Genomic DNA, 17936 nt, shown 5'->3' on the forward strand with positions numbered 1-17936 from the left:
ATGAAGAGGTTATAGTCATCACTGAAGAGATCCAGCAGTTAGTCAGAAGGAAGAAAATGACTACTGTTGTGTGTGTGACAGCTGTTTACTCCACCTTACATGAGCCATATGCAATGCATATCATTTTTCCTTCTGGAAATAATTTACCTAATTTCTTTCCTAATGCCACTTTAACAACCCACATGTAGTAATACCGAATTTGTCACCAGTCCAGTCCACAAAATGTCTTTTATAAAGTCTTTCCTTAATGTAAGTACCAAGGATGACAGTATGATAGTATTTGGTTTGTAAGTTGCCAGGGATAAGTTTTCTTCCTAAAATTTAATTCATGTGGATATTGCTCTGTATTAGACTATCAACTTACTAGTTGCATAATAGGAAACCAAAGGAAGAACTTGGAATGAAACAGGAAAATGATTGGATAGAGAAAGTACAGTACTCGGGTAACAAGCAGATCACATTCTAAGCAGTCTAGAAATTCACAGCTATCAAATATAATTCTGTGATTCTGTGAAATATCTTAATTGATTTACAGGAAGCTCCATGGCACTGCTCTCTCCGCTGACTTCCATATTCTGCAGATCTCACCTCCTTGCTAGTAATATATATATTAACACAGCACATTGCTACGTAATGCTGCATAAGTCTGTTTGTTTTACTCCTTAAAAGGAAGCATTACTATAAGTGGATCTGAGGGGAGCAATTTTACAAATTAAAGGTACCAAGCAAATAGAAATCCTTACTCAGAAGAATAACTTACTAAGAAATAACTTACTCAGCATCCCTACATGGGGCTTTCTGGCTGCTCCCTGTTCAAGATATGCTCAGTAAGACCAGGTACAGAATCACACCCTAAATGTGAGCCTTAAAACACAAATCTGAGAATTTATTTGAGTCAAGAAAGTTAGAAAGGGGATGGACTTTTGAGTCTGGGGAAAGCTTATTATTATTATTGGTAAAGATGAGTATAATTACCCATTTAAGGGAAAAAAAAAAACATTATGGAAAGGTGTGTAATATTGGGCATCACTGAAAATCATTGGGTAGAGATGAAATAGCTGTTGTATTTAAAAACAATCCAAACACATTTTCCTTAAATGTGAATCTAATGTTCAGTTAATATGTGAATGAAAAATTAGTTGTCAGTGTTTTATTTTATCTCAGTTATTTTACATAGGTAATTTACGGGCAAGGATTGACTTTTTTCCCCTCTATCTTCATCTGCAACACAGTTTAAGATATCAGCTTTGGAGATCAAAGTTAACACAAACAATGTGACAGTTAAACTGTAGTATACTTCGCTGAACAGTTTCAGAGAATAAATTCTTCTCTCTTTGATGCTCTACTTAAGGTCATTAGCATGATTTATTACAGAGCAGGAAATTAGGTACTGGATATTTCAATATTGGGTAGAAAGTTTAATTCCATCTTTGCCATAGAACTGCTATATCTCCAACAAACTTGTAACCATAGTAACTAGATTAGAAAGCATCCCTCAAATGGTTAAAAATTCTTTTATCCATATCAATGACACCAAACACTGCAAAATGATGGTAAATTCTTATTATTTTCCAGTTTTCCGATGCATCTGCTGCTCAAGTTTGACTCTTCTAAAATTTCTTAAGTAAACAAGAGCATTTTAAATAGAATTGCTATTAAAATTCTGTTAGCTTAAAGAGAATGTGTATTATGTTGGAATTGTTTATGTGACTATCAATATTTTTTTTAAAGTGGGAATTTTGAAGAGAGACCTTTCAGAAAACTAGATAAATTTGAAGTGCTGTTTTCACTTAGTGATTTGTTGGGATATCAAATACATATCCTTTAAAGAAAATTAATATAGTGTAGTTTAATAATTCATGTCCTTGCATCAAAAGCCCTTTAATTTAATGGACTGCTGTTCGTTCATTTACATTCATTGCTGAGGTAGGTTGGTATTTTTCCACGAAGGACAAAAGTGTGCCATCCCTTCAAGAAAGCCACAAACGTCATCTCCAATGGTCCATTTAGGTCCAGCTCAGCAGGGTGTTACACATTTCCTCCAGTTCTCGCATTCTTGAAAACCTCTTGGTATCTGTTTTTTCACGACCATAAGCCGACATATTATACAATTCTGACTGTATATTTATCAAACTTCGTATTCTGCTCCCTGGAATACTGGTGAAAATTAATTCTTCTCTGGGGACCAGAAACTTTTTTCCTAATCTTCAGCCAAAAACATATATCCATTTGTTATTATGCCAGTATTTTCCTTTACCTTAAATCACTAGAATCACTCTAGATATAAATAAAACACTCACTGTGCTAAGCTGAACAAACTGATCTCAGACACATATATTTCTGCCCAATCTAATTTTACTAGTAACATAACTGAATATTTTTCCCCTAATTTTAATCTTTTTCCTAGCTGGATTGGAAGGAAGTTTATTTATTAAGACTGACTTTATTACCTAAGAGCTATTCATTGATATCAGTTTTTTTTTCCCATTTTCTGTACAACTTTCTTCCACTCTGTTTGCTGCTAGTTTATGGATCCTCATCTGTGGATGTGTCTTTTCCTGCGCAGATTGATAGACACATTTCTTCTGTACACTTTAGAAGATTGTTCTCCTTATGTGCCATCAAACCTTGATGTAAGAAGCCAGAACAATTTGTACGTGAGCAATTCCATTCTCTGAAAGAGGCCCTCACCCTGCAATGCTTCCCCAAAGTCAATCATTCCAGCATCTCCCTGATGGCACTGCTTTTTCAGCTGTCACATCCTAAATATTCTTGCCTCCTGGAGAAGGCAGAATTCTTGCTGATAACCACCTCCCCTGTTCTGAGCGTACTCTTTGGCACAGTCTGATCATTTAGATCTGACGCGGCAATGATTTGAACACAGCAAAATGGATATTAAAAAATAATTACAGAAGTCCAGTGGATTTTTCCTACGCAGCTCAGACCAACTTCTGGTTCCATAGTAGGGAATGAATTTTCTTGTTTCTGCATCATATGTTGTAACTGATAAAGATTCAGAACAAGAACTGATACTTGGAGTTTACCAGCTGGGATGTTGGTAAGGAATCACGCAGATCTCTGTTGTTGTTGGAAAGGCATTTAGGGGCATCTCTGTTCTGCACATCATTCTATTCTCTGTCAGTGTACACCATTATCTTCCAGACCTGGACAGCAATCCTAGCTAGCTCCTTTTCCCCACTCTCCCTGCCTCATCCCCCATTTTCTGCCTAATCTGCCTGTAAAACAAATCCACTTCTTAATTCAGCTCTTATTTCACTGGCTGATCTTGTTCCCTGTTGTCTTTTACATGTCCTTCTGTAATCTACAATACTTCTTTCTAAGTTTTCTTCAAAGATCTGTGGATCATGATAATCTCTCTCTTGTCACTTCTATCACCTTCTTTTCAAACTTTTGACTCAAGTTTGGCATTTTTTCCAGATTCATCTTTAGTACTTAACACTTCTCTTCTGTGAAGCATATAATTTATCCTATACAAAAAGCCTCAATCAGATACCCACTCAGAAATAATAAGCTTCCAGCAGCTTTTCCATCCAGTTATCTTCAGTTTCCTCTCCTCTTCAGGTTTTTCTATAGCTGCATTAACAGACAAGCTGTGTTTTCACTTGCCTTAAATTCACAAATTGGAGGAGGAAAAAAAAAAAAACTCCTCATAGATATTAAGAGATTTCTCTTGTTTGATAGCCTGCATTACCTTTTTCTTGAGCTTATGACAGTTCTGCCATCTAATTGTCATTTGGCAGCTATCCGTCCATTAGCACAGATGAAAAGCAGAGAGTACGTATACACTCTCTGATATTAAGCATCTGAACAGTCCCACCCCACTCCTTTGTCTTCCAAAAGATAAAACAAACAGCCAAGCAACAAAGAAACAAATTATCTTACTGGCAAAACCCAAGGTTTTGCATTTTCTTTGTTCAGACATCGTTTCCTAGAGAATCTCCAGGGTTCTTCTCTGTGTCTTCCAGCCTTCACTGACCATTAAAAGTCCAGCCAATTTTTGCTAGCCCACTCATGGCTTCCATATCTTTTCTTACAACAATTAAAATACTCATTCTAATGAAGGGCATTCCTTTAAATTAAAGGATAGAATCATGGATTCATCATATATCAATCAATAAATCCATAGCAAATCGTTCTGGGCTTATTAACACTCTCACTTTGCAGATGCCCTTCTCTCCAAAGATCGGTGTGAAGAGCTGGAACATGCCAACTGTCCTCACAATTACCTTCTGGCACTTTGAGCTCTGTGTTAGTGCAAGGATTAAACTTCAAAAAGGACCATCGTGCAGTTCATCATCACAGTTAAAGTGTGTCTGGATAGTGTCATCAAACAGATGCATAGAACCACCACTCTTAAATTAATTGTAGAATACATTTCTATAGTGCACTCACAAATAACCTATCACCATAATTACAGGATAATCCTGCACCCCACTGTTTTGTACTTCATTTGACTTGATGTGGACAAATAAACCGGAAGAGTAACATATGGAGGGAGACTAAAAATTGAATATCATATCCCTCTGCTTTATCAGCAAGAGCTAAACCAAACACATCAATAACAGTCAACAGTTGTAGCCTGGGCCATCTGGACACAGAGGCCCACGTTACCAAGACTGTATTAAAATATTTTGATCTCCCTGTTCTCCCTCAAGAATGAAGGATAATATGAAAAAGTTCAGATTTTGCTAAAACCTGAGATTTCTCTACCTATGAGCACAGGACACCTACATAGTTTTTAACCTAAGAGATACCCTAACCAACCTTATCCCTAAGTGGATATGATAGAAAGCCAGTAACAGCAAACAGACTCTACACTTGAATTTCCTTGTTATGCCAAGTACTTCTTTGAACTTTTCTAATTACAACAATCCAATTTTCCACTTGTCCAGTGCAATATCTCCTTTCTGAGTTATTTCACTAAATCTTAATGAATAAAGTCCTCTAAAATCACCATGATTTTCTTTTTTATGCTATTGTTTCCTAATTATGAAATATATATTTTTTCTCCCCCTGCTCTTCTATTTTTGCACATCTGCCCTGCTCCCAGCCAAGTGCTAATAAGCAGCTCAACTGCTGGCAGCTGCTGCAATCACTTCCAAACAACCTTATGCATTTTCAGGCAACACAGTGTTAGCATGAGTTAGGAAATAGAAGGCAGCCAGGACAGAGGAATAAATTAGATTGGTAATTTTCTGGAATAAATGGAAGAAAAAGAAAATAACAGTCAGGGTGCAACTGGAAACCTAACTTTTATGTGGATATCCAAACTGCACCACATGAATCAAACAGAACTAGTCATATCTGAAATTATCACTATCCTGACTAAATAAAGTGTGGGAAAGCTTTTCTTTTCTGGTGAGCAGGAAGTGTAACAAAGATAAGAGCAAAACAAACGTCGTAATTATTTTTCACACAGCAAAGTGTGTAGTTATTCCCTCCACCCCAACACACATTATTGCATTAGAATTCTTAGTTCCTAAATGTGTTTGTTGTTATGTTTTATCACCTGAAGAATTTCATATTTCCAGAGGATAAATTCCTTTAAATGTTTAAGTCAGAAATAAGCCTGACATGTTAAATATGCTCTTGCCATTCCAATTCAGAAATTACAGAGGCATGTTGCACTTCAATCTGACAACAGGTGGAGCAATACAAAGATCCAACATTACATCACTGGAATGCCACACAGAGCTGCTCTAGGCCCTGAAACAGCGCTGACATCTCCTGCACCCAGGGACCTTCTGACCCTCTAGCAGGTGATAGAGTCTCCAGGCATATTTGGATACCTGCCACTATGTTACCATAACAGATGTTTTGCATTCGTTCCTTATTTTGATAAATCCTTTTTCTGTAGTCTCTCTCAGACACCAGACATGGCAGAAAACAATTTTCGGAAGTAGAAATTATTCTGAAAATGACTGCATTGAGTTGGAAGTAATTCATTTTTCCTCACTATAACGCTTGACCAACTGAGTCAGCTGTGTTCATCCTTACAGGAAGCAAGTTCAATAACATTCAGTATTACGTTTTTATTATAGCCAAACTGTATACTCCTTCTCTAAATTTTACTCTTTGGTTTCCCTTTGAGATTTTGCCAATGGAGATGGAGACATAGCAATATGGGTTATGAAAATACAATACATATAAATAGTACCTATGTCTGTAAACTTGTGGGTTCCTCTATATCCTATAGTTCATACAAACAGGGTGCCTATGTCTGAATAAAATATGAAATGCCCCACTGCACGCTGAAACAAAATATTGCTGAAGTTTGGAAGCGTTTATTTAAATGCTACAAACTTCCTTAGGTATGGTCCTTTTCATAAGCCTCTATATTTCATATATATATCTGAGGCTAAGCAGTATGGAAAGAACAGGGTTCTCAGAAAAGTTGTCACAGTTCAGCTTGAGTTGACCCTGGCTCCTGGCTGAGTCACCCATGGCTCACAGGGATTTGAGCAGGAACCCCCATCACAGTGGAGCTCAGAAGGACATCGCTCACTGCCTTGGACAGATGGGGTGAGCCCCTGAGGCGTAAGAATCTCTGCCATTCCCTTCACAGCAAGCCTACACAAGTCCTCAGCCCTGACTGCTGGCAATTACATGACAAAAGTATGCTCTAGAATGTGCTTTTTCTTCCCTTTCATTTTTAAAATTCTACCATGACATGCAAATTAGCCTAGTTAGAAGCTTGGGATCAGCATTCTCTTTTAGTTTTCTCTTCCTCCAAGCGCTATAGAAACCACAGCTACAAAATATGTCTGCAATGTCCCCTTCACAGTGCTTCCAACAGAACAGAGAGACAGAAAAGTTCAGGAGAAATTCATACACATCAGTAGCTATAATTCATCGGTCCATGCAGTGCCTTGTTGAGGCTTCTAATAATAAGCCCCAAAATAACGTGGAAGAGGGAAGTAATTGTGATTCTTTTGCCTCACAGAAGGGTGCAGAATTCTTGTAAATTCATGAAGCTACATACAATTCACAATAAACATCTAAAGTTAAATGAGAAAGATAATCAACCTTTTCTGCAAGTTGTGTCTGAAACAAGTACATGAATTGGGTATCTAAGGTTCTCTAGAGTAGTACAGACTTCATCGCGTAGCTTATAAAAGCAATTATTTTAGGTCTTTATTTTCAGCATTGACTTCTACTGAATTTTTTATTTAAGGAACAATAGACTGTCTTTCCTACCATCAGTATGTCTGAGGCTCTAAACCTTTTTATTTATGCTTTATTAAGCATTCAGTTGCAAATTACTGCAGTTGACCTAGAATGTTTTATTCCCTTATTTTAAATATCTCTAAAAGTTTTGTCTCACTCATCACTTATTCACTCTATGTTGCTCGTTGCAACAGACTATAGCCAAAATAGTCATCTAGATACCTAAATTGGAAATATACTGGGGAAAAAAAAAAAAAAAATACATATTTAAAGACTCTTTAAATTGATGACAGCTCAAAGTATTTCAAGGTGCTGATCATTTGCAGTTCCTATAATTTAAACATCAGTTGAGAATAGGTGTCTCAGGGCCTTTGAAAAACAGACTGCCAGATGCTTTTATACTTCTGTTTGTACCTCATCTACCGCATCTAACTTGTGATCCCCAACTAGCATTTCAAGAATGATAACAAATCAAGACGACAAGATGCTAGGAATACATTTAAGTACAAACAATATCAGATTCATCTCATTCTGTTTAAGGAACCTCAATTACCAGGACTATCCTAAACTACTAATAAAAATACTTAATGGAGGTAATTCTAGTGAGCAACTCAGACCACTTGAGATCTAAAACTTTAAAGTAATCACAGGCAGTAGGGAAAGAAGGAGAGTGAAGGGGAAAAATAATCAATAAGAAAAATAAAAAAGACTGCAGATCTGTGTATAAGTAACCTAATTCTCTCACTCCTTTAAAACTGTGCAACAGAAATCTTAAAAATTAACTATTTATCAATAGTATATTAAACAACAATATTTACTAAGTTATTGATCATTAATTCTCAAAACACTGAAACATGAAAGGAAAAGTGGAGAAATAGCTTTAAATAAATTACTCAGAGAGAAAGGGGAGAAAAAATCTTCAGAGATTATTCTTTCTTTGTACTGAATGAAAAACAATCTTTCCTAATTATTCAAGTATCTGATTAGGTACCAGCTAGGAAGATTACACATTCTAGAGTAAAATTCTGCCCTTGATCTGTGCATATAGCTCTAGTGATCCCACTGGTGGGAATTACGAACATAATCTACAGCTGTATAGGCCATTACGCCATTTTCACACCTACTAAAATGAGAGCAATGCACAGGATTCCTGTTTCAAAATTGCCCATGTGCAAAATATATTCATATAATTACAACTTATGTTGCCTAAGTAGCCATTTTAATAGATATTTTTATTTCAATTTGAATGATTTTGTATTCTAGCTGTATATCTGAAGTTCTGGAAAAGGGGTTGTTGGAACTCTCATTCATGTAGCTTCCTGCAGACACAAGAGAAACTTTCCTCTTTTTCAGACCTTTGCAAACAATAAAAAAAAAAAATCAAACTGAAAATGTCTGCAAAAACTTGCTTAGTCTTTGGACGCTAGAAATGAATTTAAGGACATGAACTTAGGACATTTTTATATTTAATGCCTTTTGAATTCCTACCAAGTGTTAAGAATAGACACAAGATAATCCACACTATGCAGTAGGATATTCTTCATGGCGTTTCTGGCCTAAATTTCAGACCCATCCTCACATGTAGATACACGGTAACCTCTGTTGCAGATAGCAGTCCCAGTTAATACTTTTTACCAGAATGTATGCTATTAAAGTCTCCCATGAATACAAAGCCATGTTCATCTGTCTACACAATATCCACTCTGTTCAGCTTTAGGCTTCTTAATTTTGTCTGGGATATTACTACCAATGTGATAGGCATCACAACATTTTAAGAGAAATACGTCGATTACTTAATACAAAAAAATGATTCTATTATTTGTTGACTTACCTTGCCAACAGATCTGGGGAATGGTGGTCTTTGATTTTCTGGAATTAGTATCGGAGTTGCCAAAATAGCCCTTTTTTGTCTTGGAATTCCAAGGTTGCCTTCTATCTTAAAGATTTCCTAAAAAAGAAAAAGACCAAGTACAATGACTTTCAAAATAGCATTTGTTATTTCCAATCCCTATATCTTCAGGTAAAATGAACATGAACTACCATGTTCTAAGTTTTATATTATGTGTTTTCCAGTGATTAGTGATAACATCAAACTATTTAAAACTGTTGGTTTATTCCACTTATGACAGTAACAGTGGACTGGCTGTATTCATTTTGTATTCCTACAGACCAGTTTTAAACTTAAGCAAGTGTGTCTACATCCTAACAAGAGGACTGCTTAACTCATAAATCTTAGACAGGGTTTGGCTTACCTCAAATACTTGCATATGACCTTTAAAAAGCCACACTTTAAATGTTTTACATAATTTTTCCATTATCACATTTCAAGTCACCTCTATACTCAGCCACTTCTCAGTCCACACTTTAAGTCAAACAGAACTTACAGGTGATTTGCTGAGACTGTCCCCAGCTAGTGATCTCTCAAAAAGGACCAAAAACTTGTAAGTTAAAAAGCAATGGGCACCAAAACTCAGTGCAACTTAGAATACCAGACAGCAGGTTTCTTTACATAGTGAAAACTTCATGCTACTATATCTGAAAGAACAGTAATAGAAATGGTTTATACACAAGCCTGCTTTTTTCCCATTGCATTTGCTGGGGTATTTAGTTCCAGCTGACCTTCAGGCAATTCAGCATGTTATGAGCTACAGCAAACTCTTCAGAGTAGCCTCTAGCCCCTGGAAAACTCTGCCCATCACACCTCTGCCTTCCCTCCCCATCATTTCTCTGATCCTCTCGGTGCACAAACTGCAGCTTCCCAGAGGCCATTCTCTTCTTTTTGCTTCATCCTACAGCCTCCGCAAACCTCTTCTCCAAGCACACTCAGCAGCTACCGATGTCAAAGACAGCCTTTTCCCATCTCCCAGAGCTCTCACCTTGACTCAGGCCCCTTTCTTAAAAAAGGCACCAATTTGTACTGTGTTGGGAATTAATTTTGAAACTGGAAAAGGTTTAGATCACTACAATTTGTTCACGCTGTCATGACAATTTTGCAAAACAAATCATAGGGTGAAAGAAATGTCTAATTTCAATAAGGTGGTTACATCCTACCATACACTTTTTGTTCTCTTAATGCAATAAGTTTTTCAGTCAGTTCTGGAATCCACGTTGTTTTAATAGCTGCTACTTTATAACCTAAGGACAGCTTCATCTCTATGCTATATTTTTATAAAACTGCAAAGATGAATGAGTTTTCTTGATAGCGTGATCTGAACATCAGTCAAGAACTCCACAGGCTGTTCTGTTGCCACCTGCATAGATGCCTTCCATCTAGTGAGTATATCACAGCCAGAACACTGATTTACATCTACTAGCTTTAGTGTGACTTTGCAAACTTGGTGACAAGCAGTATCAAGGGAAACAAGCCTACAACTGTCAGCTTTAGCCACGATAAAGTCAAAGAGCAGTGAGAACCACGCAGAGAATCCCTTCTCACGATTTTGCCAATTTTCATAACCTTTCGAGGCTCACCCTGATTCGGAGTTCCCATCTCTCCCAAAGGCTTTGCCACTTCTCTGTAATCTTTCGGTCTGAAGGTCACTCATGTCCCTATTTTTGTCCTTCAAAAGAACTTTCCCCAATAAAAATTCATGAGAAAGTTCAAGGCAAAAACATTTGAAGTGTCAAATAAAAAGGAAAGAGCTGAATTCTGTCCAAAGGCAAATGCACAGAGCAGCTTTCAAAATCACTTACGCTATAAGCACAGCAGTTTGGCTGGCATGCATCTGTGATGCTGCAAAGGACAGGAGGAAAAATGACTACCAGTATGTCTGAGAGGGAATCAGTTCCTTAGATCAACTGCAGCAGTGCTAAACTGATCACAGTTCTGACTTGTGCTAACTACTACATTGATGGTTGCCCTTCAGCTCATGAAAATGTACGGGTAACCTCCCAGATGCATTGTCATTGGAAATGAGTATGACATATTTAGATTCTTGTATCATGTTTATACCTATACTAGTTCATAATGTTTTCCCCAATTCTAAAGAACAGGGAAACAGAAGATTTTGCTTAATGCCAAGCAGCTGGCAACTGATGGCTCTATCCTCAACCAGTATATAAGACAGAAACCAAGAAATTTGAAAGTGCATGTGCATTTAACATCTGATTCAACAGTCAAAACACTGAAAAGATTCCCATTCAAGGGTGGATATTTTGCATACATAAGCATTTTTACTGAATTCACCTACAATTTCTTAATGAAGCAAATCACAAGGTATACGAAATCACTCCAAAGGAATTGGTACTTTTGCTTCACGTCTTACAATATCAAGCTAGAATTACAGGAGTTTCCTTTTGGCCTTTGACCGGAGTGAAGCCCACAAAGCTTTCTGCCATCTTTGCTGGACTTAGCTCATCAGAGACTACAGCATCTATCACATCTTTCTAGCAGCAATGGCTCCAGACAAGTGCTTCTGTACCTGAAGTCTGGAGCCGTCAGTCTGGAGAGCCCCCACATGTGGGGTTCAACCAGTGCCCGAAGAGACAGTGGCTGTGATGGCAGTCTGCTTCTCCCATCTCCTGCTGCCTTGTGCAACATAGAGAAGCTTAAGGAAGGTGCACTTCCAGAAACGTCCACCCATAAGCAAAGGTTTAAAGAAAAAATATATATTACAATAAATATATGCCTTTCTAAGAAGAGTGCAGCAGAAATAAAAATTCTGTTTCTCTAATTGCAATTAAAAAAAAAAAAAAAGTGGTAGGAGAAAAATCCTACCAGGTTCTTTATTTTCACTATTTAATTGCCCTGTCAGGCCTGTGATTGCTATGCTGCTTTTTCCTGATTATTATCCAACTATCATTTCATTGTCCAATCCACGATTTCATAACTAGTTTTTACACCTATTTTTCATTTTATTAAATTCCCTTTCTAGACACGGAATCAGTACTTTTAACAGCAATAGTTCAGAACACAACAAGGCAACATTGTTCACTGATTCACTGGCAACAAATCTCAATTCCCTATTCAAGTTAAGCAAGAAACAAACAGACACCTCATTTTTCTAACATTTAGCTTAGTGAAAAGTGTCAGTCTGCCCAACCTGTGATGCCACACAAGTTCAAATTTCTTCATTTCCCTTGAGAACTCTCCAGCCTGTTGTTTGTTGTTGTTTGTTTTGTTTTTTCCTTTTTTTCTCTTCCTTCCTTCTCGCAAGGGGTTCTTGGGGTCATTGCACTTCTTGAATATTTGAATGAATGACCTAGTCACTATCCAGTAGCAGGCACCATTAGTCTTAGCAAAGAAAATTTCATTAGAACTTGTCATGGGAATAAGGTGGCTGAATACTTATCGATTCATCACAAAAAGGGTTGGAAACATCACAGGAGTGGCAATCTGTAACCCACTATGGTGACCAGAAAAGTGACCGAGTTTCTTGCCATTTTGTTGTTTTTATATACTAAGCTTGACGGCATTAAATGGGGTCAATCCCAAGTACTACTCCAAAATAAACAAAAGTAAATGGATGCTCACTGCAAACAAAATTAATCTGAAATGGCAATTGGGATGTGGTATTCAGTGGTGTATCAGTCTTTCTACTAATAAGACTGCATAACATGAAAGAAAATACAGCTGCACGCAGATCAACTTAAAAAATATTTTTATACTGTTCTCAACTGACATTTCAGACTTGAGCTGCGATACTTATTTTGTGTCTCATAAGTGCATTATAAGTGAATTCTATCAGACCATTGTTATTATCAGCTGTATTAACAGCAGTATTAATAGTTAATGATTTCTCAAATACGTCAAAAATATTTTCTCATATTTTCAATAATACAAAAAAAAGAAATTTACTTGAACTTTACTTGTAATTCAAAGAACAACTGCTTACAACAAGTAAATCATTAAATCAAATAAAACTGAGAATTGTTAAGGTCAATAGCATATACAGAAACATCTGCTTAAAAATAGTCTGTCCTCAATGCTCATAAATGTCATGCTAAAAAAATCACACTTTATACTTTAAAAGAACAAATACAACCAAAATCTAGCATGCTAAGGAGATTCAGTTACCTCAGAGCTTCCAGCATGGTCAGATATGACATCTGAGTAATGGAAATTGCTAGGGTAACTTGATTTAACTGGGGGGGAGGTATTTCTACCACTCTGATTGTTACCTAAAGGCAGATCCTTACATGGCCTAGCCCATATACCCTTAACTTCATAGGTGCTTCATAGTCTCAGACTACAGCTTTACTACTGTAGATTCAGCTAGCTGTGCTATATGTATTTTTATGGGATGGAGGTTACTTTATCTTCAGAGGAGTCAAGAATAATAAAATGATTTTTTAAAAAACATTTGGTAATGTGTAAATCACAACTATTTTAATGCTAATTTGTTCTGATGTATTTTTGTAATGCATATGTGACAAATAATGTAAACTATCGTGGAGACATCTGAACTTCTGCTTTGTGAAATGATACATTCCATTGAACCTCTGCAGCATCTTTTGTGGTGGAAAAGCCCTGTCTCTATTCAAGTATAAGTTTAATTTATCTTCATACCTGCCTTATTCTATGTCAGAGAAAAGGTTTTCTAGGATGATAATGGACTGAATGCCATTAACTTTCCTTTCTGTACACATTAACCATAGGAGTTACCTGTTCTGAGAAAAATACAGAACCAGCAATCAAGCATTTATTTATTTATTTCAAATTAACATTCCAGACTTTTCTTGTCGTCATTTAGTGGGTGTTATTTGCATTTTGAACCATATGTGAATCACCCCCTCTTTCAGAAAATCTCATACTGGTTCCACACTGCTCATTAAATATAATGAGATACCCCTTATACACAAGCAACCAAATAAGCTCTGACTGACTGCATCTGTCAAAAACATTGCAAATACGGGCTCACGGAAAAAGACAACGGCTGACCTTATGCCTCTGTCTTCACCAGGGTACACTAACAACATACCACTTATCACCATTAAAAATACCCTTCTCCCCACCTCTACTGTGCTTACACCAGTTGCAAAGCAAACAAAGACTGCTTTTATAGCATGCCAGAAAAAAATACAAAATGGTCAAAAATGTCCCAAAACCTTCAGCATCTTAAGTAAATGTAACTTAAATACAGAAAACACTTGCTGATGCATTTGCCAAGGCATCCAGCCTGAAGAAAGCGTCCTATAACAAAACTTTACCTTTGAAAACAGGTGGTAGATTTTTGTTTGCCTGTGCTTTGCATTTTGTTTTGCTTTTAATGAAAGTATCACCTGTAGAACTAAGATACCAAACTGCTATTGAAAATAGTACTAGACACATGCTGGAGTTCTGAAGCAATTAAAACCTTTCAGAAAACTGATCCTTTTGAGAATTAACCGAAACCACATGGAAAATTTATTGCACAGCATGGACACAAAGTCTTAACTTCCTACTTTTCATATTCCTACCCACTGACCAGACTCCTTTAACCACTCATATTAGAAGAACTCAGAAGAGCTTCCCTTTAACTCCAGCAAGCTTCAGACATGATGAAAACACCCTAATCTCCAGAGCGAGAATGAGAAAAAACATAGAAAACACTTCTTGATTCTAAAGTATGACCTTGGGGCACTAGCCTATAAAAGACCACAAAATCTGTACATCAGTAGCAGACAACTGATATAAATACAAATTTGGAACAGGATGAGCAGCCATGAGCAAGCTGTTTCATGTTTCAGTACTGGGATATAGGGACAATTCCTAATAAAGAAATTTTAGTTCTCACAAAAAATTAGTCCTGTTCATGGCAGAAGTTGTCCCACCTTGGAAAAACAGCTTTCGATCTCTTGCTGCAGGGCAGCGAGCTGTAAGTATGTGGAAGAAAACTAACACATTTTATACCCATGTTCTGGATTGCTCAAATGCTATGAAATTCACTGCATTGTAACAGTGCTGCACAAAAGCAATTTCATCATACCCTAAAGCAATAATACTGTGTGTTGAAATCATGTATGCTGTTTAATAGATCTAGTGGCTGCAATCCCAGTCCCATATCTGAGTGGGTGCATAAAACACACTTCTTCCTATCCCCTCCAAGCTGTGATTACAGTTCAAACCTTTTCAGTCTTGCTACCTCAACAAACAACATTTTCAAGCTCTATCACCACATATTCCTTGTTATTGCTCAGTTTCTTCATTATCCCCACTCAACCAACAAAACAACCCATAATCTGATTCAAAACATTGATTATTTACCTTGTTATTCTTCTCTAAACTCTGCATGATCCTTCTGTTTTTCCTGAACACCTCCCACAATCCCAAGTAACACCCCTCACTTTCTCTCACTCCAGGTATCAGTGTCGTTCTATGAGCCTTGTTTTTCTTTGGAAAATGTTCATCCTTTAGCATTCATTTTGAATTTGTTTCTTTTGAACCTTGATCATACAGCCCTACCCAAATGAAGTTATCTAAAATGTGCATTTTTGTTTAACAGAATGCCTTTTTATTTTATGTATACTCTTAGGCCTTTTTCTTCAGCAACATCCTTCTGGGCATTACACCTCCAAAGCTTTCCTAATTCACCTATTTCCTATTTCTTTATCAAATAACCAGTTCCAGTCCCTCACAGAAAGCACATCCAGTATCAAGAGCTCTAAAATCCTTGTAGATTTGGCACAGGTTCTTCAACTCATTCACGGGAAGAAAAGTAATAGCAGCCCCTCATAATGCCCTTTATTTTAACACGTCTTTCTGATTAGAAGCTGACAAGACATGCATGAAGTACTGCAGCAAAGAATAGATTTATATACGTCATATATCAGCCTGGAGCTGGAGAAATCCCACCATAATACACACTGAACCCAGTTTTCTCCTGTCATTTTTCCATCCCATAAAATTCTTGGAGGGGAAAATGAACTATTTGGCCCTCGGTCTGCAATTTCACAAAACCCAGAAAAAAAAAATCACGAACTGTATGTGGTACAACCATACTTTGTACATTTTAGCAGCTTAAACTCTGCAACTGCAGTCAGTTGGACACACCCAGATCAATCACTTTCTTTGCACAGCACAGATTACATACAGAAGATGTGGTCATGTGTATTGCAAAAATCTGCCAGTTACCTTATGCTGAAAAATAAGACACCTTTTATTCAGAATCTGAGAGGTCTGTTTCTTCTTGAAGTAATCAAGGACTATTTATCTGGGAGGGAGTTTCAATACTTTTCTTTCCGTTAGTATTGGTACACTCTTGCATGTAATGTAATGCTGCAATGCCCACAGCAATTTCTTCCTTCTCTCCATTAGATCAGGTCTGTATTGACTACTAGCAAAAATAATATATGAGATTGCAGTGCAGGAATGAATTATGTTGAGATCATAGATCTGCACAACAAATCTCAAAAAAAGCCTGGATATATTCTATTTGACTTTACTATGCATGCATGGTGCTCTACAAAGCTGGCATTCTTGTGCTTTCCAATACAGGAGCTGCCAGACTGACAAATGGAGTGGTAGTCTGTGATGAAGACAAAATGCCCACTTAGATCCAAGCTAAGGCAAAACTCCTCATTCACCAAACTAGATTTGAAATTTGGTCGAAATGTTAGTACATTAATCCACTTCACAGCTTGGTCCAGCTACTCAGACCAAATTAATTAACAGGCATTAACTGAGTGCAAAGAGCCAAAATGGTAGTGTATTAATCCACTTCACAATTTGGGTTGTATTTTTATTCTTCAATACAAACGAATTAACAGACAGTAAGTGTCCAATATCAGAAGCATAATTCTGTACTGTGATACAAGTAAGAGACTGTGGTGCAGTGTCTTTTAGACATGTCTTACTCACTGAGTGGTACTAGTGTTGGAACAGTACTCGACACTGACTGCAGTTGTCAGAGACAAAAATACAAGACCTGAACAACTCCTGTGTTCTTTGTTCCCACCACGTGATTAAATTCACAGGCATGATTAAATTCACAGGACAATGCCCATACTTCAGGAAAAACAAAACAAAACAAAACAACAACAGCAACAACAACAAAAAACACCACTCAAATGGCAGGAGTTACAGTTTTTTGAAATTTGCAGTTGTTTTTTGTTTTTGTTTTTGTTCCGGATTATAACAGCTGAAACTAAAGTCAAGTGCAGCTTTACAATACATGAGATGTGACGTTGATAGTGCAATACCATATATCATTCAAATTCATATGTTTGGATCTGAGCATTTTGCCCTAGCAACCTGCAGCCATAGTAGCATACAAATATTTATATTCCCTCCTTCATACCTGTTGACTTTTAACTACATGTCTCCATGGGATAAGAACCGTCACCACCTACACAAACACCAAGTAAACAGGTCTTATTGAAGTTTCCTGGCCAAGAGGAGACAGATCCAACCTTCATTCCAGCCTGCATGCCATCTGTTCTGCAACTTCGTTGCTACTCCTACTGCCTTGTATTTGTAGGGTTGACTGTGGGTTACCTGCTGTGGGTTTCTGGTCAGTGGGACACAGCATCCAAGAACATTAAAAATAAATAATACTCTCAAAAGTGTTAGAACAGAGTGAGAACACTCCATAGCCCTTTATCAACTACAGAAGAGTGACTGAATAGGGACAGACAGTCCATTGGTCAAAGTAATCACAGGAAACAGAGAAGATATATAGAATCAGCATTTTCAGTTTTAACGGTTGCCTCCAGAGACTTTCCAGTGGATCACATTATTTTAGCACTTACACCCCACAGATCTAAAAACTCCTTTCAGATCTCAACTTCTAATCCAGTGTCTTTCTGAGAAAGGATGCACTCATAAGCCT

General features: G+C 37.1%; 1 protein-coding gene across 7 annotated transcripts in view; it reads right to left on the minus strand.

Moving 5' to 3' along the window:
• CDH13 (cadherin 13) overlaps nucleotides 1–17936 on the minus strand; it is a 489849-nt gene that overhangs the window by 286565 nt on the left and 185348 nt on the right. For all 7 annotated transcript variants that reach the window (XR_013938364.1, XR_013938365.1, XR_013938366.1 and 4 more), the window contains one exon: nucleotides 9020–9136. Coding sequence is in view for 2 of the 7 variants with exons in the window: in XM_080552451.1 (XP_080408577.1) it covers nucleotides 9020–9136 (117 nt within the window). In the remaining 5 variants the exon portion in view is untranslated. The remainder of the gene's footprint in view (nucleotides 1–9019; nucleotides 9137–17936) is intronic.

The sequence above is a fragment of the Anser brachyrhynchus genome (genome assembly GCF_964034855.1).
Source record: "Anser brachyrhynchus genome assembly, chromosome: 12".
NCBI classification, from domain to species: Eukaryota; Metazoa; Chordata; class Aves; order Anseriformes; family Anatidae; genus Anser; species Anser brachyrhynchus.